The 23,680-nt window shown below is 43.9% G+C and overlaps 1 protein-coding gene across 1 annotated transcript; it reads left to right on the top strand.

Moving 5' to 3' along the window:
• The first annotated feature begins 5,855 nt into the window (after positions 1–5,855).
• Positions 5,856–23,486, top strand: Poxn (paired box pox-neuro). The gene is made up of 6 exons (XM_018028062.2): positions 5,856–6,684; positions 11,360–11,399; positions 13,569–13,789; positions 19,521–19,764; positions 20,396–20,567; positions 21,999–23,486. The coding sequence occupies exons 2-6, from the start codon at positions 11,387–11,389 to the stop codon at positions 22,492–22,494; spliced, it is 1,146 nt and encodes a 381-aa protein (XP_017883551.1). The 5' UTR covers positions 5,856–6,684; positions 11,360–11,386; the 3' UTR covers positions 22,495–23,486.
• Positions 23,487–23,680: the final 194 nt, after the last annotated feature.

Raw genomic sequence — 23,680 nt, forward strand, 5'->3', positions numbered from 1 at the left:
GAAAATTGTTGAAAGGTCGAACGAAACGCGTTTATCGTGCGAAATTACATCGTTGTTACACCTCATCGTTGCGAGCCCGGCCGGGTGTCAAAATACGCTCGGCCCTCGCCTCGATACACGCTCAGAAAAACCGCGTCAATTACTCGTTCCGACTTTCGAATAGTTTTTACGAATGTGCTAAACGCGGCTGACATAATAATTAAAATGTTCAATTGAAAACAAAAATGATCAATAAATTGTGAATATATAAATTATATTTGTCTTCTTGAATAAACCTAAAAATGAGTCTGTTGTAACACATAAGAATTTTTGTAGATCGTATTTAATGATAAGTAATTTAATGTCTTTTTGACAATTGTACAACACGTACGATGCTTAATGACTTTGACCGGGCTGCAATAATTTTTCACGGCCTGCAATCATTTGACAGACGACGAAAGTTCGGTGTCCTCTTTTCTGAGCAGCTGCAACTATAATACTACTAATACAGAAGAATTATTATCATTATTAAATATTGTAAACTCCTAAGAATCCGCTTGCAGTTTCAACTTATCAGAGCATGGAAGAAATATTTTCTCTGTCGATGGTGACGAATAATTGGCGAAAGAATGTCAGAAAAAACAGTGAAATTAATTAGCTGGAAGGAACAATAAAAATAACGAAAATTGCATGTCCGGACTTGGAAAGCAAAGGGGTACATTGCACGCTTCATGGGCCACGGTATCGCCTGATGGCAGCCTGAATTAATGAGCAGCAAGCGGTACTCGAGCGAAAACTGAACTTCAGATTACATAGTCGAGTAATAATGATTAATGCGCCCTAAAAACTAATTACGACTGCAATAAGAGCATCGGAGTTTCATGCCTGGACCCAAAATATTTCTCACTCGTCGCATAACCAGGCGTGCGATTTTAATTACAATCTCAATCCCCAATTACAGATCGTATGATCAAATTAATTGCTGTCACTCGTATGTAGAATATCTCGTATTGCACAAATGCATGGGACAATAACGAGTCTACAATCTTGTTCAAAGTCACTGCAGCTATTTAGTTATAGGATAATGTCGAGAACAATTCTCGAGGATGGGAATTGGTTAAAAAAATGTTTTCGATGTTTGTATAACGAAGTTGTAAAACGTTGGGGGTTGCACCGCCCATTATTGGCACCTGCTCAGGTATAATGAAGCAATCGGTAGTGATTATCGAAATTCACGGTTTTGCGCGAACCCGAACTCCACCCAGGCTCCTTTCCTCGAACGCAAGATCTTGGAAATGTACCTCTCCTGGTTTACTTACTTCATTTTATACCCGAGTAAAATATCCCATTTTTCAATTCTAATTGTTGCCAGAAAAAAGAGAACGAACGAGAACGAGATCATTTGTTTCAAGCGAAGAAAAATGGTAGAGATAAAGTCTTCACAGAAATATAATAGTTATATTTATACCAGAGTGCGATAGGTACTTGCTAATGAGAAACGTAAAGTGTATTATCATTTTTTACACAGCGGTGCCTAAACACAATGAGTTTTTGTAGAATGAAACTGATGTAATTATGATTCTGTAACGGAGGAAAGATTATCTCGGTCATATTTTAAAGAGCTTCTCGAGACACTTGTAATGCATGTAACTACTGTTCGCCGTTCTGACTCCAACTCAGGCGAAGTGACGATGGTAAACGGAAATGGTCGTCGAAGGAACGTCGATCGTCGGGCTTACGCATGTCCCGGCAGCTGCGCATCCTTCCTGGGCGTTTCCAAAGAGCCGCCAATCGGTAGAACCCTCTAATATCAACCACCCGCCGCCGCGACCAATGGAAGCTTCGACCTCTATCAGCGTGGGTGTCATCGGCCAGTTGGGCGCTGCGATATTATCAGTACCGTGGTTCGCGGCGGCGGGACGCGAAGAGGCACGGTGGTCATCGATCCCACGGCCCGCGAATCAACTTCGAGCCATCGACGGTAAGCTCTGCCAGCCTGGCTGACAGGGTAAGCGCGCGGAAAAGCGAGCCAGGGTAACGATTTAATCCACCACCCCTCTCCCTTAATCCTTCGCGCCAGTTTCCAGAAGGATTTGTGGCTGTCGATAGGTCTGGGATAAAATTCTGACGGCCATAGCACAGGCCGTTCTCAGTATTGCTCGATGGCAATGAATAATATTTCAAGGAAATCGGCTCGGTCTAAGTACAAACTACCATTTTGTTAAACATATTTAGCAAAATGAAACGATGCACATGATAAGGGATAGCTGTTTGCTGGAAGTGTTGCCTTTAGCTATGCGAAGAGGCGTGAAGAAGTAGAGCGATGATGCATCGGGTGCAACGGTGGAAGAGGAGGATTCGTGCAAATAAAACCGGTTCGAACTATTAACTACCGAAAACCAGGAGAGAGAGAGATAGATGAATAGAGGATAGTTTCTCGATGCAATTTCATCGACGCGAGGGCAATTTCGTGCGCAGGCATGCAGCTGCAGCTGCTGTTGCTACCACCAAAGGATATTAGGAGCCCGGTTTCCTATTATCTCTTAGCTTTGGCAATCTTTTTTCTTCTCCTGTCCCGGCTCGCCCCGATCAAACATTAATTTCGCAAACGAACCGACCATAGAAGCAGAATAGAGCAAGATAGAGGTGGCGTGCACCGTGGCAATTAGAGCAAAAAGGGTGGCCTGCAAGGTGTCCACGCGATTTTGATGATGAAACAATCAGGGGCGGCCCGATTACCATACGCGACTGTAAGAGATTCCGAAAACGAGCCGGGCTATAACTTAATCCGTTTTTTACAGCTTCGTCGGTTTACTTTTTGACCGCAGAAACGCCCAGAGAAATTCTGTTTACCGAACGATGCCAATAATCTTCGAAAGCTTTTTGTTTAATGTAACCATAGTACGATGAAACAGCACCGTTTTGAGTAAAATCTTCGATTAGTTTTTTAGTGATTCTGTGGTATAACAATAAAATTCAATTGACAATGGAAATAGCGAGGTGGCACGCGCGAATTCTGTCGACGATCGTTCGGAGCTGTTCACCTGTCCTTATTTTCGTGACGAGGCACGGCTACAAAGGACGAAACACGGTTAGGACACAGGCATTCTGTCGTAATCTTGCCGCTGCGAAGACCAGGGCGGCTCGCAACAGGCCAATAGATTAATCTATTCGAACCATCTGATCCGCTCTCCTCGTTAGGGGTTGTACCGTGGCTATTACCTACCCTTCGGACTCCGCCATCCCTGCATGCACTCCCCTTCACGAGATCTACAGACGATCTTTATAGACATTCCAGAAATATCAAGCAATTATTAAAAAATTCTTTATTGACGGTGCGATCCATTTAATTTCTTTTTATTTTAATACTCTCGGAGAGATCCACTTCGGGCCAGTTGGCAAACATTCGTGTCGTAAATTTTGAGCGTACCATTTGGAGAAACCGCAATACCGTACCAGTTGACTGGTGATGATCCGTGAACAAGCGCAACCTGCGTCGGGACGGACAAAAGCAAGGGCAGAAGAAAAGGAGGGTGACGAGTTCTGTTGATTGGAGCGAGAGCTTCGGACGAACAATCGCGTTTAGGGGGTTCGTTACAGGCGCCAAGGGTGCTCTGCTTGATCCATTTGTTTGCCAGCCACCGACTCCATTAAACTGGAATAACTAGAACATACGTTTCGTGATGACGAGTGTCTCAAGAATAAATAGACTATAACGGGAACAGTTGATCGATCAATCCTTATGGATTCTGTATTTTTTTACGTTACGAGAATGAAGGGTTGAAACAGCATCTTACGCAACGGGATCGTGTCACGAAAAAGAATTTTAGCGCGAAATCGCGTGGCTTCGGGGACGAGAAATAACCGGAGAGGTATTGGGATCATCCGAAAGTAGAAATTGCTGTTGCGTAATACCTTGGTCCCTTTTTGAGGAAGATGTAATGATCGTTTCGAAGCCTCGTGGCACGCGAGTACCTCGAGGAAGATGATCCACCAACGTGTTCCAGGAAAAATCATAGGGAAACGGATGAGTCCTTCGGTCCTCGCTTGCGTAACACGAACATTACCTCTTGTTCAACAATTATATCGAACCGTTTTGGGAGCAGAACGTCGAATTAAAGGTGGGTTAAACGACGAAAGGAACGAAGAATCCATCGGTCGATGGAATGATAATTTGCCACGCGCGCGCGAATGCCATTATACTGTTTTTTGTATAATAGGGCAAGCACGAGGTAAATATGTCTGACACGAGACGAGGATAAACTCTGTTCAATTAAAAGGACGAAGTAATGTAAAACTTATTTGATCCGGCACACTTTTTCTTAAAAGGGGAACAAGACGTCAAACTCTGAATTTCTTTACTATGCAATAAAAGCCGCGTGCCGTGGTTTGAAGCGGCAAACGGGGACACGGCAAAGAAATTTAGAAGCAGCGTAATTACAGCTGTTCGATGCGTTCGATAAGAAGGGACTTCTATCAGACCTGCAATAAGTCAACCCTGGTCCCTGTTCGAGCCAGTGCCGCTACCGTTTCAAAAGGACAGAAGGACTGCGGAGCGAGCGAGAGAGAGAGGATCTTGCCTCGGAGGGACGATTTAGAAAGATAAAAATCGTGGCCCGAGTCCTGGTCCTGTCCTACGACTATCTGGTTAGTTATCGCGATAACTTTTGCCTCTCTGTGTGTGTCCCGTGATACGAATCGATCAACAACGAGCTTTTGCCGAAGCGCGTGCCCGCTTCTAAATTATCCTACAGGTGTGCCGTGCAAGAAACTCGATGACATTTTTGTCGGTGCTCAAACATATTATGGTGGTCGTTATGGAATTAAAAAATTCTCTCCAATCTACTTTAACCCAATAAAATTGTGGATTTACTCTATGGTCTTCATTGGACGAGGAATCGCGTGAGCGTTGAAAAAACTTTCGACATGCCCCCGAAGCCGAAGGAGACGTAATTGTCGGCAGGACCGTGTCCGTACCACAAAGCACCGTTGAAAACTTGCAAGAAACGATCACGAACGAATTAACAATGCACGAAAGTAATTTATCATCGCTGCGAGTCCGAGGAATTGATTGTTCGCCAGATTTCCAGCAAGCTAAATTGCCTGTTACGCGCAACCGTGGCTCCAGTAAAACAGGGTTTTACATATACATTTCCCACTTTGATCAAACATAGAAACGTAGTGGGTGTCAATAGAAAGAGAAGAGACAAGATTTAGAAAAGAGGAGAGAGCAGTTCGCCACTTGGTGGGACGCAGGGTCAGCCCAGAACGTGTTTAGCACGCGACGACACACTACCATCACCTTCTTCCACCCGCCTTTTCTGTTGTATCAAACCCAGCAGCAGCGTCAGGTTCTTTTCACGCATACGCATACGTATTTCTGCATGAACGGGCACGGAGCGTGGATCGCTCGTGGCAAACGGGGGCCGGTAACACCCGTATCGCATCCCCCGCGTGGTCCACAGTCTCCGTCTTCGTCGCGCTTCTTCTTACTGCGGCAGAGAGGCAGAAAGCTCGATCCCACCCCGTGACGTTTTCTCTCCTTAAGCGTGTATCGCTCGTGTGGCCCGTAAGCGCGCGGGGGTCCCTTCAGCTTCGGTTACACCGCGTCGCGCGTCGCATCCTCCGCGTGATCCACGAGCTCCGTCCTTGTTACGCTTCTTGTTACCAGCAAAAGCTCCCGTCCCCTCCCGATCGTCCCCTCCCCTCCTATCCCACCCCGTGCCGGTTTTCTCTCCGCGTTCCGCCACCGGGTTCGTCCCGCTTGTCCTCCTGCTCCCTCCTTGCCATCATCGCGTCGTCCTTCTCGCCGCACGCTCGCCGGCCAACCGCAGTCGTCCAGCGCGCGTTTGCCCTCGTCGCGCGGACCTGCCACTCCGACCGCTACCAGGAGTAGCTGCACGCGCGCACGAGGTGCCCCAGCGCCCCGGAGGAGGTCCGAGAAACACCTCTACGGCTGCCACTCGCCGTGAGACCCTTTGCCCAATCGATCCTCAGTCAGATTTCATTCATGTGTACCGACGATGACTCGCCTATCCGGCGATTCGCGTCGATTCTGTGTTTAATTTCAAGTTAACAGAGTTCGAGGGAGCAAAGTGACGAGAGAATGTAGTGGTACGTTTGATTAAAATCGGACAATTGATTTTTGGAGAACAAGTGCGACGAAGACTAGACTTGAGTGTACGAACTATTTTGTTGATTGCATCGTACAGAATATTGGTGTCACACCTGTAGTAAATATAGTAAACGTTAATAGAAGTCAACGGGATGACCAAATGGTCTAAATGAAATAAAATGTAAAATCTACTGTTTGAAAAAAACTCTGTCTGAGACTGTAGAAGAAAATGGGAAACGATGAACACTAGAGAGAAGATGAACATTAAACGATGTGCATGAAGATAACACAGGAAACGATGAGGGTGACATTTAGAGTCCCGCGTTGATCGCGAGTCATTAAAAGACAATCCGTGTCGGCCATTGAGTCAAGTCGTGGGTGTATCATTATAGAAGAACCGAGTTCGACCTCGTCTTATTCTTAACGAAAGAGGAATGGTCATTGGGATATCCGTGTCAAGAATTATGGTGTCGATCCGGATCTAAAGAGTGCAAGATTCAAATTTTGCTGGACCGTTTCGAAGAAACTGACGCAGACGAGAGGAAAGGTCATTCCATTTCGTTTGGAGGAAGCTTGAGGAAATTGTCAAGGTAAAGTATTCACATTATTTTGTATTACTCAATAATTATTAATATTACATTCGAAATCAAACAATCGAGTCGAAATGCTTAGCTCGTTTTTTAGCCAATGAAGTTCGCATCTACTTAACGCGAATCTACATAAGTTATTGGAATTTAAAGATGCGGGATACCTTAATGACTACAAACTCATTCGAGTAGATCCATTCATTTAGATAATCCGAATACGTTACATACGCATTTATAATTTTATGCTCACAGTCGAAACGACTGGACACGTTCTCCAATCTCGAAACTTACGAGTACATTGATAAGTAATAAAAACAAAATGAGAGACACGCGTGACCGTGATCAAACGTGCACCGGTTCCTTGCTCTGCGGAGCCAGTCTCGATAACCCGAAATGAGGGGTATCATCGCTCGTATGCGTGTCAATGACATAACACGTAAAATCAGCGGCGCTAATTACGCGATAACGATCCACCGTTAGGGTCCGCGGCGAGACCGAACCGGAACCCTGTGTGTGTGCGCATTGCCGGTTCTTTCCATCGGCGAAAGAAGAAAGGAACGCGAGCATGAACGATCGAACCCGCGCGCGGCCGCGTCCAAACAAGGAAGTGACGACACTCCCTCTCATAAGTATGCGGAGATTTAACAATTTTTGTATTTCTCGACACATCTCCTCGACACGTCTGGTGCAAATTATTTCCCGAATTACTTCAATCGTATTACATCGAGAAACACTGAAAATTCGTATGCAAAAATGCTCCATCGATAAATAAATAAAATTCATCAATGATATAATACCATCGGATAATGAAATGTATAAAATGTATTTATGACGGCGAGTGTACTGATTTACACGAGGAGAGGATTGTGTTTATTCGGTTTGGATATACATATGCGATAAATATTAAAGTTCCTTATAAAACACAAAGTTCTGCTGGTGGACTCGGCGAGCCACCGCGACCGGGGGCCTCTGACACGCCATTGCTTCATTTAAAATGCAAATTCGTCCGTGTGGCGTGAACCACGGCGGCCCGAATTATTCTAATTACCCCCCTCCAGGTCCCCCCGTGTCCGCCCTTCTTGCTCGTTGCCTCGTTGCCTCGATGCCGCGCTCTCGAAAGCTCAGCCTTCTCCTTCGATCTCGCTGCGCTTATATTCCACTCCACATTCCGGTTTTGTACTTGAACCATCAATTTTTTGATTAAACCGGAGGAAGGCCCTAAAAATATTTGTTTCGAGGTTCAATCCCGACGTGAATATATAGTTTTGCAATAAGATCGTAACAAGGGAGGACCAACCAGCATTTAAAATTTGATTTGCTCATTGCAAAATCACATGCCTTTAGGCTTTTTCTCTTACTCCATTCCTGTGCGGTCCCTTATCGCTCGGTTGTTTTATTATTACGAATATCATTACGCTTTTATCGCCTGGTGTTCACTTCACAGTAATTATTGATCCCTGATTCCAAGATTAAAAAGGGAAACACCGTTTCCATTGGCTGCACAAGATCATATCCGTTCCCTTAAATTAATTGGCATTTCGTTCCACTATCGAATACTACAAAAGCTAAATATCAGCTATGCATATTACAATTTTAGAATATTATTATTCCGCGTCGTGCTTGAACCAAGATTTTCACTGCGGATCTTTTTAAAAACCATTGGTTTGCTTCTTCTGATTTGCAAATGTTAAATTCCATTGGAGGAGTAAGAAAGGAAGAGAGGAACTCGTTGTCAGTGTGTACGCAGAAACGTGTTAAAGCGCGCTAGAAAACGAGCATAGATTATCGCGGGTAACGTGTTCACGATCCGAGCGAGATGTCGTGTGCATGTAGGTCTAATATATTCAGATTTTTATGGCTGGTGGCATATCGGAGATACGGCGGTCCACCCCCTGTTCCCCCCCGCTGCCAACCCCGTGTGTCGGGGCAAGCCTTCTCCACGGGTACCACTTAAAGCGCGGGGTAACCTAATGAATAAACAAAAACTAGATTTCGCTTAGGGCTTACACGTAAAAGCGTGACCTTACCGTCGATTTGCCGCCGCCGCGGTTCTCAAATCAATCCTTTTTACCGTACGCTCCCGGCTCGATTTAATTGCCCCGACGTTCAGTTCTTACAGTTCTCAACTGTTTTAAGTTTTTATCAAAATTTTGCATGGCAATTATACATATAAGAAGCAAACTGAAATAAATTACAATTTTACGAATACACGAGCCAAACTAAATTACAATTATAGTTGTGCTCAAATATAAAATGTTAGAAGTAACGAGATTTAGTAAACATTTATTGTTATACAATGTACGGTAAGGGATCGATATTCTTTGACGTACTGTTCCCTGCAGGCATTGATGTCACCGCTACCGCAGTTCCTGTATCAGATCTCACTACGATTCTACGAGTTTTACCATTTTTCCACAAAGCTCGTTTTTGTCGCATGGGCGTTCGTCAAAAGTTTGGGCGTAATTGAAACATCGGTAGGCATCGTCGAAAGAAATTCGCGTCCCTGGGCCGCGCGGATGGTAGGAACATTCAGCGTGTCGGGCTGTTCGGTTCGTACGTCACTTTTGCGCGTACCGCAGCCACGCCGGGACCAAGGGGACGATGAAAAAGAAACGAGCACGAAAACGCGGGAGGAGGAAGCCCGGGACACGTGTTCACGTGGAGAATAACACCGGCAAAACACGTGGCGCGCGAGAAATGCGGCAAACGATTCGCCGCCGTACGCTCCGTTTGATTTATAATAATCGTTCAATCCTCGTTACCGAGATACTTTATTGCCGTTCGCTACGAACCTCACCGTCTTGCAAAATGTCAGATTGCTGAATCAAATGGCATAACAGAAATGGTAAAAGTATATGCTTTAGGTTACGTAAAAATTCTATGTACCATTTTCAAGATTCAATGTAAAATTTGAATCTGCGTAAGTATAGTAAATATCACCATTTCTACTGACTGGCTCTTTCTTCTATAATTGTATATGCAAATCTTAAGTCAGTGAATAGAAGTTGGGACATTTACTATAATTTAAAAATAAAACTTGTATAGATATAGGAAAGTGATTCCTTTCCCTCTGATCGTTTATGGTATCGAGCGAACTGATTGATTCGTCGCAATAGATTCCGTGTCGAGGGGATCAATTGCTACGTGTCACTTTGATCCCTCGAGAACGAGATCGATCACAGTTGCCTGGGAATACCAGTGCAGCATGGACATCTCTTTGTAATAATTGTATACAGGAGATATTTAATAACGTCAGTCCTGCAATTGAGTTTGTCACTAAAGTTTTTTAAATCACAATTCAATAATTCTATTCGCTTTATCAATGCAGAATTAATAAAGCCATCAACGATCACGTTTTACGTATATTATAAATGATCAATAAAATTGGAGCGGTTGAAATGATTAGGGTGTCTATAAAAGTTGAACGAAACTAGTAAGAACGTTGTATATTGGCTCTTGCAAGAAAACGAGTTGAACATTTTTGTGTCGCGATCCGCGCGCAAGGACCTGGAAAATTGACGGTGCAATGTTATTACGGCGACAACGACGATCGCCGATTGAAAAACTCGACTCGGCTTATATGGAGTTTGTAAAGTTGGCCGATACTAAATTCCATCACGAAGCGATTTCAAGGTGTCGCAGTCCACCTTCTCGTTAAGAGCACAGAGCAGAACAGAAGATTGAGACGGAAATTTATTTATTTACTTAGCCAATATCAACGTGATACAATTTTAATTAATCAAAATTAATAGAACGATACGAAATGCATTTGTATAATCGTAGCACTGCCTACTCCAAGTATTTAAGAAGCGTGTGGTTAAATTTTTCATCTGAGAATAAGAAAGGGAAGAACGGTCTCGTGCAGGCCGCGTAACGTGTAATAGTTACATCAGATTAGGGGTAGCGGTAGCGAGCGTGTAAGCAGGCTTAATGCGTGGGTAGGCATCGAGCAAGGGGGTGGCGGCCGCTACACCTGAAATTGTCGGCAAGCCAGGTCTCCACGAACACACGGTTACGCGTGGTGGCCATTTGCTCCGCTGCGAGACCTCGACACGAACGGACCGTGGAGCGGGGGCTACCGGGGTGGTTTGGTAATCGCGCATTAATTTGCATCACAAAGTACACGCCACCCGCCACGCTACGCACGCATTCCATGTAGTTTTCCGCTACCGTTCGATCTCTTTTTCAGGGTAGCTACACACCCGCCCGTTCGCTCTGACACAAGATTCTCTCCTTTTATTCTATTAATTCACTAAACTCCGTGGAATACAAATAAGCATATTATAATAACACCAGAGAATAGTCAATATTTTATAAGACTATTCCTATTGACTTATGGGTAAATTCACGGAGTTTCAGGATTTGATTATTTTTCTTGAATGAGAGTCACGGCTGGTCGAGAGCGATAATATTTTGCCCCGTGTGGTACGATAGTACGATTGCATATTTAAGGGTTGCCATGTCAAGCGTCAAGCGCGCCCTTTGAATACATTTAAATTCATTAACAGTAAAGGCTGTGTTCCCGTAAACCTCACACGTAAATACAAAAGGTGTGTGTGTATGTGTAAGCCGTAAAACGGACGAAACGCCACGATAATTGCGTGCCGTAGAGAATCGACCGATGACGATTGCAATGATCTACATTCGTTAACGTAACCGCTCTCGTTTCTGTTCGCAGATTATTCACGGAAATCCACGGATCAATATGCCGCACACAGGTGAGCACCGTTTTCCTAAAACGTTACTTTCGTCCAGTTTTATAAATCAGTTTGCACGGCGGAATACTGAGCTAAGTATCAAAGCAGGAAACTATTAACGAATCAAGGTATCGGCTCCTCTCTGATTTATGCAACGACACGGTTAGCCTCTGGTCCTTATCGTTTCTCGGCACGAGGTCAGCTACCGTCGCGTCGCGTCGGCGAGATCACAGGACTGGTTCAAAATTCAAATCAATCTTCCTCTCTCTTTTCTCTAAACGCCATTGCTTTCCACTTGCTCGAGCGCTCTCTCTCTCTCACACACTGCTTAGGCTATAGATCTGTCAGCTTCTTGTTTTTGTACTTTTAAGAAACGATTGCCCGAGGCGAAACGCGACGGATAAATTACGATTTGGGAGCTGGTTTGACAGTAATCAAGCAAGATTCCTAGCCTGAGATCGATGGACCCGTTATTAAACAATCACAATAATTATACACGACTCGAGCAGTCTCATCGTGCAAGTTTAAATATAATTTATTTATTCCGAACTTTATAAAAGGAGAACTGACGACAAGACGGTCAACTGAACGTCGTCAACATTTTTTTGTCCGTTTTGAAATTGCGTTCACGGTCGATAAATTGTAGATTGGGACACCGCTGCGCGACGCCAGTGGGAATCCGACGTTTATTCGCGATTTCGCGCATAGCCCGAAGATTTTGACAAAGATAATCTCGCTTCCTGCTCGGTTTTTGCCGTAATAATAATTTGGCCCGCGGTCGTGTCGTCGGTTCTCGTGTAATTTCGGCGCCCGAAACAGGAAGCGACACTCTTTCTTTATCGCGTGGCATCGAAATTAAAGAGAGAGGAGGAAGGAGATAGTCTTAAGGAGGTGAAATAATAATTGCCGATAAATCGTAGCCCGGCGGATATTGTCGATGAATAACGAAGCATCGACACGCGAGAATTTCTCTCACCCCTTCCACCGGCTGCTTTTTAAATGTAATAACGTGCCGAAAAGTTTGTCGTCGCCGTCGTTGAGGAGAACGCGTTCCCTTCCCTTAAAGCCTTAAATCATCGTCCAAGGAGAGCCTCCGAGGCGTGCGTGTTTCTTTTATTACCGGCGACCATTTTACTCGTAATTACCGATCTGGATCATTTGGACGAGGAAGCAAAACTGTGTAATTTACGTAACTGTAAAGAAATCCGGCACACAGAATTAATAATAATCATACAAAGGATCGAGTAACTTACATAAATGTAGGAAACCTCCCAGATGACCCTGATCAACAGTTGTGAAATTCATTTTTATTCAAATCTTGTTAAACTAATTCGTATTCCCGAGATAAGGACATCTGAGAATTAGAGATAAGTTCTCGAAGGATTATGCGAAACGGCTGTCTCAGCCCGACACAGGCCAATTTCATTATCAGAAATTTATACGCGTATTAAGTGGCTGCGTGACCGTGGAATGTTAAAAGCGATACGTCAGTTAATCTCCTGGCCGTGAAACGAATTATGATAATTTCCCAATCTGTCGTGTCCCTTTTGATCTCGCTGTCGTAGTTATTACACTGGCTTAAGTATAAAATTCACGTGGATTTTCTGGATTCTTTTGAAAATGTTCTGCCGATGGAAAAGCTCGCTTCGTGAGATTCTTAGCGCAGGGTTACAATCACCTATGAACCAGCGGCGCATATTAATGAGATCGAAAATCCGGAACACGACTTCGAGGTATATTCAACGTACGCGAGAAACGGTGGGAAATGAATGGTGTCCGTTTATACAGGAACAACGGCATCAGTTAGCGACGTAATTTCGTTTCTCGTCGAGTGCGTGAAAAATTGTTAAAAGCGGTAATTCGGCGAGGGATCGACAGCGACGACGTTTGAAGATCGGCGGAAAACAATTTCGTCTTGACGTCCCGAGCAGCGTCGTCCGTTTCCTGTTCGTCGCTCGACATCCGCCGCGCCGTATAATTACACGTCTTCCAACTCAGGAACATTCAAGAACGAATTCTTCCCATTTTTCCCTCGTGTTTACCAATGAAACAATTTCGAGACCCTCGCCAAAGAACATCTGCCTATACCTAGAAACGTTAGGATTGGCGACGTGCTCGATGGTCGAATGCAAAAGATACGATGAGAGGCTACGAAGTTAAATGAAACGGTTTGATTACTGGTTGTTGCAGGTCAGGCGGGAGTCAATCAATTGGGTGGTGTGTTCGTTAACGGGAGGCCGTTACCCGATTGCGTTCGACAGAGAATCGTGCAACTAGCGCTGGTCGGTGTCAGACCCTGCGATATCTCGCGGCAGCTTTTAGTCTCTCACGGATGCGTCTCCAAGATCCTCACCAGATTCTACGAAACGGGGAGCATTCGGCCAGGAAGCATCGGAGGCAGCAAGACTAAAGTAAGTACTTCAACAATTGAAAATTATTTAAATACATGCATTCGCGTATCTATTGTACTATCGATGTGCAGAATGCAATCAGATATGAAAAGTTCATAGACAGACACGACTGAAGTCTATGATACGATCGTCAGTAATTTTATACAATTTCCAATAGTAAAATTTGTACATACCCGGGTTTGCGTTGGATACACATAGCGAAAGATTGAAACCCGACTATAATCATGTATCGCAAGCAGTACGAGGCAGAAAGACAGAAAAAGCGTAATAAACGGAGAGAGGATGTGTGCGTTATGGGGCGGTGACACTGATGAGAGGTGGCGGAGTCGCGAGCGAGAGTCATCGGCCGGGAAGCGCGCTGATGTGATTTTAAGTAAGGGGCTGCGTATCCCGACGGTGCTCGCAATTATCCAAACACCTTGCAGCGACCCTCGCATTTGCATAATTTCATGGCTACGGTCCGCTTTTCTTACGCTCTTGTCGCGCGCCTGAATTATCTGGGAACCGGTGTAATCGTTCGGAGTGCGGCTCGTAAAACCGAATTAGACACACTTACTAGTTAGCAGGTCCGTTTTTGAACGCGAAAACTGAATACCACGCGCACGCGTTCTATTTGCATTTCAAATTCTTACGACCCCGATCTACGTTATTAAATCGTCTTTCATTGAATCTTTTTCATCGCCAAGACAGACGAGGTTCGACGGTTCTGTACTACGACGAGAGTCCTTCGAGTTTCGCGTTGGTTTCGCGAACCGTGCAACGTTTCTTGGTTTCCAGCAAGACCGAGGAACGTTCCGAAGGAAATTGCAAGTTAACGAGCTCCGAGCGATAGTTCGATGATCAAGGGGCACGGGGCGGATTATCACGGAGTAAAAGAGTATCCCGCGTGCGAACACCGCGCGCGTGACGTCACTAATGACAATATAATTGCACGCTACCAACGCGGTGAATTTCATACGATGCGCCCGTGCGATCCCCCGTTTCAGCTTAATGAATTTATTTTAATAACGGCCGTGCCGCGGCGTGCATCGACCTCCCGGCACTGAATTACGCTCGCTGCCGCTTCTGCTACTTCGTCTTCTTCTTGAACGCGCCGCGCCGCGCCGCGGAAACCTGAAGAGCATATTTAAATTCCGACTGTGCTCCGACGACGATTACGACCGCATGTAAACGATCGTCATCAACCGCCATTATAGTACATACGTATATCTTGTAGTGTTCGCTTTGCTGTAGCCGAAATAGTCGAGCCTCCAGTTTTCACCAATTGCTTATAAATTTTTTTAATTGGCCACACGAAACCATCGAATTTGCAAGGTTTCCTGATTTTATGTAAAATAAAAATTGTACGGTGTCAATTTAAGAAATTATATTTAATAAGAGTTTATCCTTTAAAATATGCATTTTCCTGCTTCATGCATTTTTCTCCATTATATGTTTTTGACATACTCGATTTTGCTAGTCTAGTTATTATTAAACGGATGAGCGATTAGATGAAGAAGTAACGATCGAAGATTTGAATGACTGCAAAGACAATATTTCTTAAAGTCTCCAACAACATCTATAAAACATCATTCGACGTAAATTTATCGCAGAATTTTTAATTAAAACATGAGACCGAGTATCTATAATGAATAACTCTTAATTACACGGTTGCTTTAATCTCAATGACTGTCCGCTCTCCGAAAGGCTGGACTTCGTCAAAAGCGGAGGTAAACGAAACCGAAAGTTGCCGAGTAACGAAAACTAAAAACGCGGTTCTTTAAATGCCGAACGAGAATCCGTAGCCGCAGATTTAATCTCGAAAGGAGTTCAAGTCGTTGACATGTCAGACGTGTCTCTCATGAAACATAAACGCTTAACCATCAAATTAACATTTTACACGGAGGGGACGGTCAGTCAAAAGGACTTCGTACTTTATACTTTACGCGCAGAGTCGTCGTTTAAAGTGATGAATTAATTATTGATTTCATTTAAATAAGACCGCACGCAATCTATATTATATACATATATTTAATTATGCATATGGTGAAGTTGTTTAGATGGAACGTTTCGATTTGAGATGAGACCGTCGGTCGAGATTATTCGCCCGTTAATTTGCGAATTAATTTGTCAACTATCCAGCCGCGATCTACTACGTGCGTTCAATCGTGCTTTCGGTTACCGTGACCGTGTATTTTCGTCGCCCGTGCTCGTTATCCTCGCGCATGTTACACTCGTATGTACTTAAGCTCGTACATTGATGCGGCGCGTCAGATAATAGCGTCGCATCACGGCAGAGGAAATAATTGTCTCATGAAAAATGTACGCCCCCCGTCGAAAATCCCGATAATAAACTGGAACGCGGAGGAACGCGAAGAAAATCGTGCGATGAAATCTTCTCATCGATGTCCCTCAATTATTTTTGCTCGTACCAGGTTCCGCCGTGTTTGTTTAACACGGGTGTGCCGGCACGAAATTTTTTGATTATCGTTCATTTCGTCGGGGAACGAAACACTCCGTTTCCCGGAATCCGATTTTTTTTTACGACGATACGCATCGGAATTCATTGGTACCTTGTCTCGGTAGTTAATAATTTACAATCGAAGCGTGTCCAATGAAAATCGACGAATGTTTGCCAGGGGTGTAACGATTTCGAGAGATTACACGTTGCCCACGGTGAGCAGCTCGCGTTCCACGTTCAACAGCAAATTCTTTCTTATGCTCTTCAGCAGATATACATACAGAGTCCGCGGTGCAATAATTCTATTCATTTAAGGATGTATTAGCTATACAGTCAATCCCAATAGTTTATATACCTTAGAAAAACGCATTTCCTATAATTAAAAAGAAATCAGACGTCGGAAGAACAATGCTAATAACTGGTAATTAAGATCTCGCGGTGACGAGTCGTTCTCGCGACGCGCCGTGCTTTTTTGACTGATGGCCATTCCCAATGCATGATTTATGCGTTGGGAACGAAAACAAACGCAGAGCAATCCCCTTCTACGTCAGAACGTTGATTAACAAAAATTTGCTGTTTATCGTTTTTATAAAATCTAAATTCCATTTACCCGACAAGATTCAAATAAAAATAGTCTGTCCACTTGACGAGACCCGACGGGTAAATTTGTAGAGGAAGTGGAAGAACGTTGAGAACGAAGCTTGGAGAGGAAGTGAAAATACGTTATTAAGCATTAACAACCTGGTCGAATCTTATCAGGGGACAATTGGGTGCGACACCCCTTGCTAATAATTACCAAGTTGAACCTGTTCGATGGCTCGCGTTATCTAACGTTTAGCGCCAGATGTCCGGTCGGCCGATTCCCTTTGCGGCGGTGTGGCTCGGCACACGAAAGACCACCGTTCGCACAGTCCAGTCACAGCGGTTGTACAGCGTCAAGGGCTCGAGGGTAGGCATTAGAACGCGTATACGTGTATGTCGCTGCGGCGGCGGCGGCGGCCCGGGGTAATTGTGCCAACGACGACGGAAGTGTCAGATTAGAATCTGAGATGCTCCCGGTAGCACGCGATGCTTGTCCTAACCCTAACCCCCTGAAACTATTAGGACGGCTGGCCCCTTAAACGCTTCTCTGCCCACCAGTGCAGCGCAGCGGTGCTCCCATTGACCATTGATCAATCACGATGTCATTAGTACAGTTTTATTTCAATTCTTTTTTTTCATTGCAATTACGTTCTGAAGGTATTTTGTGCAGTTGCAATTGTTATTCGATAGACGATCTAGAATTTAGTGTGTTACACGATTTACTGGGTAACGAAAGGTGTAATTTGGATAACTAGCTGATAAAATCTTCCATCTACTGTTTCCTAAGGCGTTACGTAGTACGTTCCTACTTCCATCGATCTCCTTGCTCGATTATGAGACTATGGCATTAGTCACTGGGAACTAAACAGAACAACTGAGAACGTAATGCATTTCATCGTAAAAATACGAAAGTAAATGAAAATCACAATATCTAATCGTGAAAATACTTTCTTGCCGCAATGTTTACCCCCTGCGCGTGTAAAGAGAAGTTAACCACCTGGAGAATCGTGGCCGAGAGATCGCCGATCTTGAAAATCTGAACGCGGAATACGATTTCCATCGCGTTAGCATAAAATTATCTGGGGCCCGGGCGCAACTTCATTAGCAAGTCAAACGAGTCGAGCGGCCAGATTTGAGCACCACTGGGGCCACCCGACGCGGGACTCTCTCGAAAACGCGCGAGCAGCAGATGAGCACGCCTACCCGGGTGAACCGGGGCTAAACTGTAATAAAGTGCGGTGCGCATTACCCACCTACCTTTCGGGGACCGTCACCGCGTTATCTGATGCGCAGCGCGACTTCACCTGTAAACGACATGTGGCCGTTTCGACTGCCCCTTTCGACGACACCGAGTTCTGACCACTTTCGCGTTAATTTGTCGATGAGATCTCGTCTAACCCCGACCCGGCCCGGAAGGAAAAACGACCGGGCTAATGATCGGCAACGGTCCCGTGCTCGCAACCGTTGGGGACCAGTCTTTTACATACGAATTCGTCATATTTATGGAAGAATTCAGTTATTTACATAGAAATTCGCGATGTATCAATTAACCAGGCGAAAGTTGAAACGCGTTCATAATACATTTGGCAACGAGAACGTTATCATCCTGTCACGTCACTTGAAGAGTGTCGGTGAAAGAGAATCGAAAGCGCGAAGAAATCGTGGATAGTGGACAGGGGCAGGATCGATACCGGACCGATAAGATCGCGTTTGTATCTGTACAAGCAATCTCGATCAGCGGCGTTTAAGTTTCGGAAATAGCCGCGATACGGATCACCCCTTCTCGAGGCTTCAGGTGCCACCTCGCAACATTCTCTCCACTACTTATACGTATTTACTTGTTCCGTGTTAAATTCTCAAATTTAGTTACCTTAATTGCCAATTACTGTGTCGAGATACCGAGTACATATCTCTCGAAGTTTAAGTACATTCGGAGTAAATTAACCGATGTCACGAAGATATTTAGTGACTTTGTACCTTTCCTGCTGAAGCTAATTGAGAATTATGCCCGACGATGTACGACCCTTTAGAACGGATTTGTTGAAGCGCAATAACGCATGTCTGGATATTTAGGGTGAAAAGATTTGACTCAAGATGTTCACTGTTATAAATAAGGATGGGTTTAAAATATTGCTTTATGTTTTTTTATCTTTATTTTTATTTACGATCATTTGGGCACCGGTAAGGGTTTTATGACTCTTTGCCTCCGGTAGGGTTGGTCATCGTCTGGTGGCCAAATGTTTTCTGCAGTTCATGACCATCGAAAAATACCCGAGAGATCTTTTATCCGACACAAGGCGTCGGTTTGCCGGTACCCAGATAAGAACGATCTTGATCGTGAAGATGTCGACATCGAAACAGTTTTCGTTCCAAGTAACATTAACATCGACAAATTCTGTCACACTACTCAGTTCCAAGTAGTCTCATTAAATTCCAAGTTTTCAACCAAGTGTAAAATATTTATTGCTCTAACCAGTATCAAGCATTCCAGCAATTTTTATTTTTTTTATTAGGTAGACCCGAACTAAATACTGTTTTCGAGCCATTACACGATTTATGCATACATAATTTAAATCCAAGTATTTCTTCCAATGTACAAACAATTGTATCGAACAAATTATTACACTCGTATATTATGTACCTACTATTTTATTATAATCGTGAATATTACGTTAACTTACATAGATGACTTAATTTTGATTCTGCCAGCAAGTGGCCACCCCCACAGTGGTGAAGAAGATCCTACGGATGAAGCAGGAACAGCCAACGATGTTCGCCTGGGAGATACGAGAGCAGCTCGCGAGACAAGGCGCTTGTGATCCTCAAAGCTTGCCCTCTGTGTCATCGGTGAATCGGATTCTCCGTGGCGGAGGGCTACACACGGATCACACGGGCATCGAGGGTGGCTCCAGCACTTACGCCTCACAAGTTTCATCGAACGTCCCTAATCGAGGTAAGAAAAATAATAATCGTTATTAAACTATTTTAAGAACGTGTAATAATAATGTGCTCGGTCCAAAATGTCAGCAGGGTTTCGGACAATGTGTAATAATATCTTTAAAAATCGATTCACGATCCGTGCACGTCAAAATCGGGCCATTATACGAAGGGAAAGTTGGCTCGCGAATGCGCCATTACCGGCTAATGACGATCCCCTAAACATCTGTCTGTATCTCGGCAGAATCACTGTCGGACACTCTTCTCCATTGTTTTGCTCCTTATTTCACGATTCGGTTCCATACAGGTTGGAGAACCCGTTGTAGAATTTCGGGACAAAAAGGATGAGTTGAAAATGGAATTCGTGAAAATACCCCGTGGCCGATTGACTCGTCAGCGAGCTGCGGCACGCAACCCCTTTGCCTTAAAGCAACGAAACGAAACTCGCCTAATAATTCACCTCGTTTATTCCCGCAAATCGTCTATAACGTTCTTGAAGAATCCGACCTGAATCACGAATTTCCACTATTCTTGCAATATTTCGATTCTTTTATTTTACAATTTCTTCACAGATGTTTCATAAGCGATACAGCAAATATGTTTTGTACGCGTTAAATATCTCGATGTTTTTTTTGTTTTCCGTACAGACGCGTTGATGAGAACGGATTACCAATTATTCTATCCGGGAACTCTGGGACCATTGCACATCTCCACTACTTCCGGTAATACTAGCAGCGCATCTTCTTGGAATCCGAGCTTCTACTCGTCCCTTTATCAAGCGACTACTCTGCACCTGCATCACGGAATGCAGTCGTTCACGTAAGTCGAGAGCAACGATTTACTTCCATATTCATAATTTAAATCCAAGTATTTCTTCCAATGTACAAACAATTGTATCGAACAAATTATTACACTCGTATATTATGTACCTACTATTTTATTATAATCGTGAATATTACGTTAACTTACATAGATGACTTAATTTTGATTCTGCCAGCAAGTGGCCACCCCCACAGTGGTGAAGAAGATCCTACGGATGAAGCAGGAACAGCCAACGATGTTCGCCTGGGAGATACGAGAGCAGCTCGCGAGACAAGGCGCTTGTGATCCTCAAAGCTTGCCCTCTGTGTCATCGGTGAATCGGATTCTCCGTGGCGGAGGGCTACACACGGATCACACGGGCATCGAGGGTGGCTCCAGCACTTACGCCTCACAAGTTTCATCGAACGTCCCTAATCGAGGTAAGAAAAATAATAATCGTTATTAAACTATTTTAAGAACGTGTAATAATAATGTGCTCGGTCCAAAATGTCAGCAGGGTTTCGGACAATGTGTAATAATATCTTTAAAAATCGATTCACGATCCGTGCACGTCAAAATCGGGCCATTATACGAAGGGAAAGTTGGCTCGCGAATGCGCCATTACCGGCTAATGACGATCCCCTAAACATCTGTCTGTATCTCGGCAGAATCACTGTCGGACACTCTTCTCCATTGTTTTGCTCCTTATTTCACGATTCGGTTCCATACAGGTTGGAGAACCCGTTGTAGAATTTCGGGACAAAAAGGATGAGTTGAAAATGGAATTCGTGAAAATACCCCGTGGCCGATTGACTCGTCAGCGAGCTGCGGCACGCAACCCCTTTGCCTTAAAGCAACGAAACGAAACTCGCCTAATAATTCACCTCGTTTATTCCCGCAAATCGTCTATAACGTTCTTGAAGAATCCGACCTGAATCACGAATTTCCACTATTCTTGCAATATTTCGATTCTTTTATTTTACAATTTCTTCACAGATGTTTCATAAGCGATACAGCAAATATGTTTTGTACGCGTTAAATATCTCGATGTTTTTTTTGTTTTCCGTACAGACGCGTTGATGAGAACGGATTACCAATTATTCTATCCGGGAACTCTGGGACCATTGCACATCTCCACTACTTCCGGTAATACTAGCAGCGCATCTTCTTGGAATCCGAGCTTCTACTCGTCCCTTTATCAAGCGACTACTCTGCACCTGCATCACGGAATGCAGTCGTTCACGTAAGTCGAGAGCAACGATTTACTTCCATATCTCTAAATTATATCGACGTACAGGTAGAAGATGAAGGATCGTTTGCCACGGGATCATTGAAATAAAATCGAAATACGAAATTCATATTCTTCTCGTTAAAGACACTGTCAATTATTTCTGTAAAGAAGTTCTATGTCGAGTATGAAACATGGAGAATGGATAATATTTATTTCAGATCGCTGGACGTTGAACGTCTATCGGAACAAAGTCAAACGAACCAAATGGAACTGAAGTCAAGTTCCAGTTCTATGGCAGGCAGTGACGATTCTTTGGACAAGAGCGATCTGGACGAGAACACGGAATCCCAGGATCGCTACAAACCATTCCAGAACTCGCCGATAATTGTGGAACTGGGCCAGAAGATCGGCAGCGACCGCAGTGCATTCGTGAGACACAACACGTCGGGTTCCTCGAGCCTGGAGAACCAGAGGCAGAGTCCACCGCCCGCGGCTGTCGAAAAACAGAAGGCGTCGCCCAGGATCGTGGAGAACGAGAGCAGCATGGCCAAAGAAGTTGAGAGTAGACCGGCGCAGCCGCAGCGAAAGAGGAACCCATACTCGATAGAGGAACTCCTGAAGAAGGACGAGGGCAAGAATTCGTCCAAGAGGCCGAAACTGACCGATCTCGGGGTGGTTCAACCTTGCGGAATCGTTCTCAACAAGGAGATCTGAGAATCTGGGATGAAATAAGAAAAATCGAAGATCCAGAGGCTAATAATTGTATGACGATCGTCGGAATTTCGGAGAATTTTCAATTTCTGATCGGTTCTTTCAAACTCGTCTATCTATGTAAATATTACGGAGAATTGATATACCTTTGATCCTTAGAATTTTAGTATGAAATTATTAAATGTTTCAACGATACCTAGTAGATACTGTCTACACTCTACAGAAAGCGAACGTGAATTATAAATGATTAATTATAAATCCTGTACAATACAAACTTAAACTTCATCAATTAATTTTTTAATACATCACTAAAAGGGTTGAAGCATATTTAATAAATAAAATAAAATAAAAACGAGGTATAATAATCGTAATAGGAGCGTCTGAAAATCTCGAAAATTAAAGCGATCGTCGTTTGATGTATGTAAGTACGTACCGGCACGGATGAGCTGCGTAAATTGTAGGTATGTAATACTAATATGAAATCGATCGATATACTGTTGACTGCAATATCGTAGGGTACATCGTACACGTTTAAGTCTGCACAGGCGAGATTGTACAAGTAGACCTGTTCATGATCAGTGCCCGGATTAAATGTAAACTATATCGAAGTAATATTCGAGATCAAGAGGGACGTGATTTTCTTGCGAAGAAGGCGAGTCCCAAAACACGGGTGACAGAAAAATATTTTGATCGACAGGTCTATTCGTATACCCAACGCAAAATCTGTGAAGTTTGTTAATTTATGATAATTAAATTATTCTTACCATGCATTCCTTTTGAACGAGCGACACGATCAAGTATTTAGTTTATATACGTATTTAAATATTTCGCAAATTTTTTTATGAAGTTTTGTGATCTCCGAACGAACCATTTCTTTCCTCTATGCTGTAATATATTAGAAACCCTGTTTTTTTTCTTGCGAGCGGACGATGCCATATTTTATTATTGTACCATATACCTATTTAATTATAATTTTACTCAAAGGAACCTTGTCGTATTCCAATAAAGAAATGACTAGTAATCTCGAATAGAAACTTCCCTTTCCCTATAATAAATTATCTGGATTCTTTGAAGCCGATGCGACGACGCAGCGTAACCGATCTTCGAGTATTTGAAGCACAGGTCGTAAACGTCTAATTCCGAGAGTCGCGGATACATGTACGTATTAAAATTGAAACAAGCTCGTTGG

The sequence above is a fragment of the Ceratina calcarata genome, unplaced genomic scaffold (genome assembly GCF_001652005.2).
Source record: "Ceratina calcarata isolate Rehan_Ccalc_2016 unplaced genomic scaffold, ASM165200v1 scaffold436.2, whole genome shotgun sequence".
In the NCBI taxonomy this organism is placed as follows: Eukaryota; Metazoa; Arthropoda; class Insecta; order Hymenoptera; family Apidae; genus Ceratina; species Ceratina calcarata.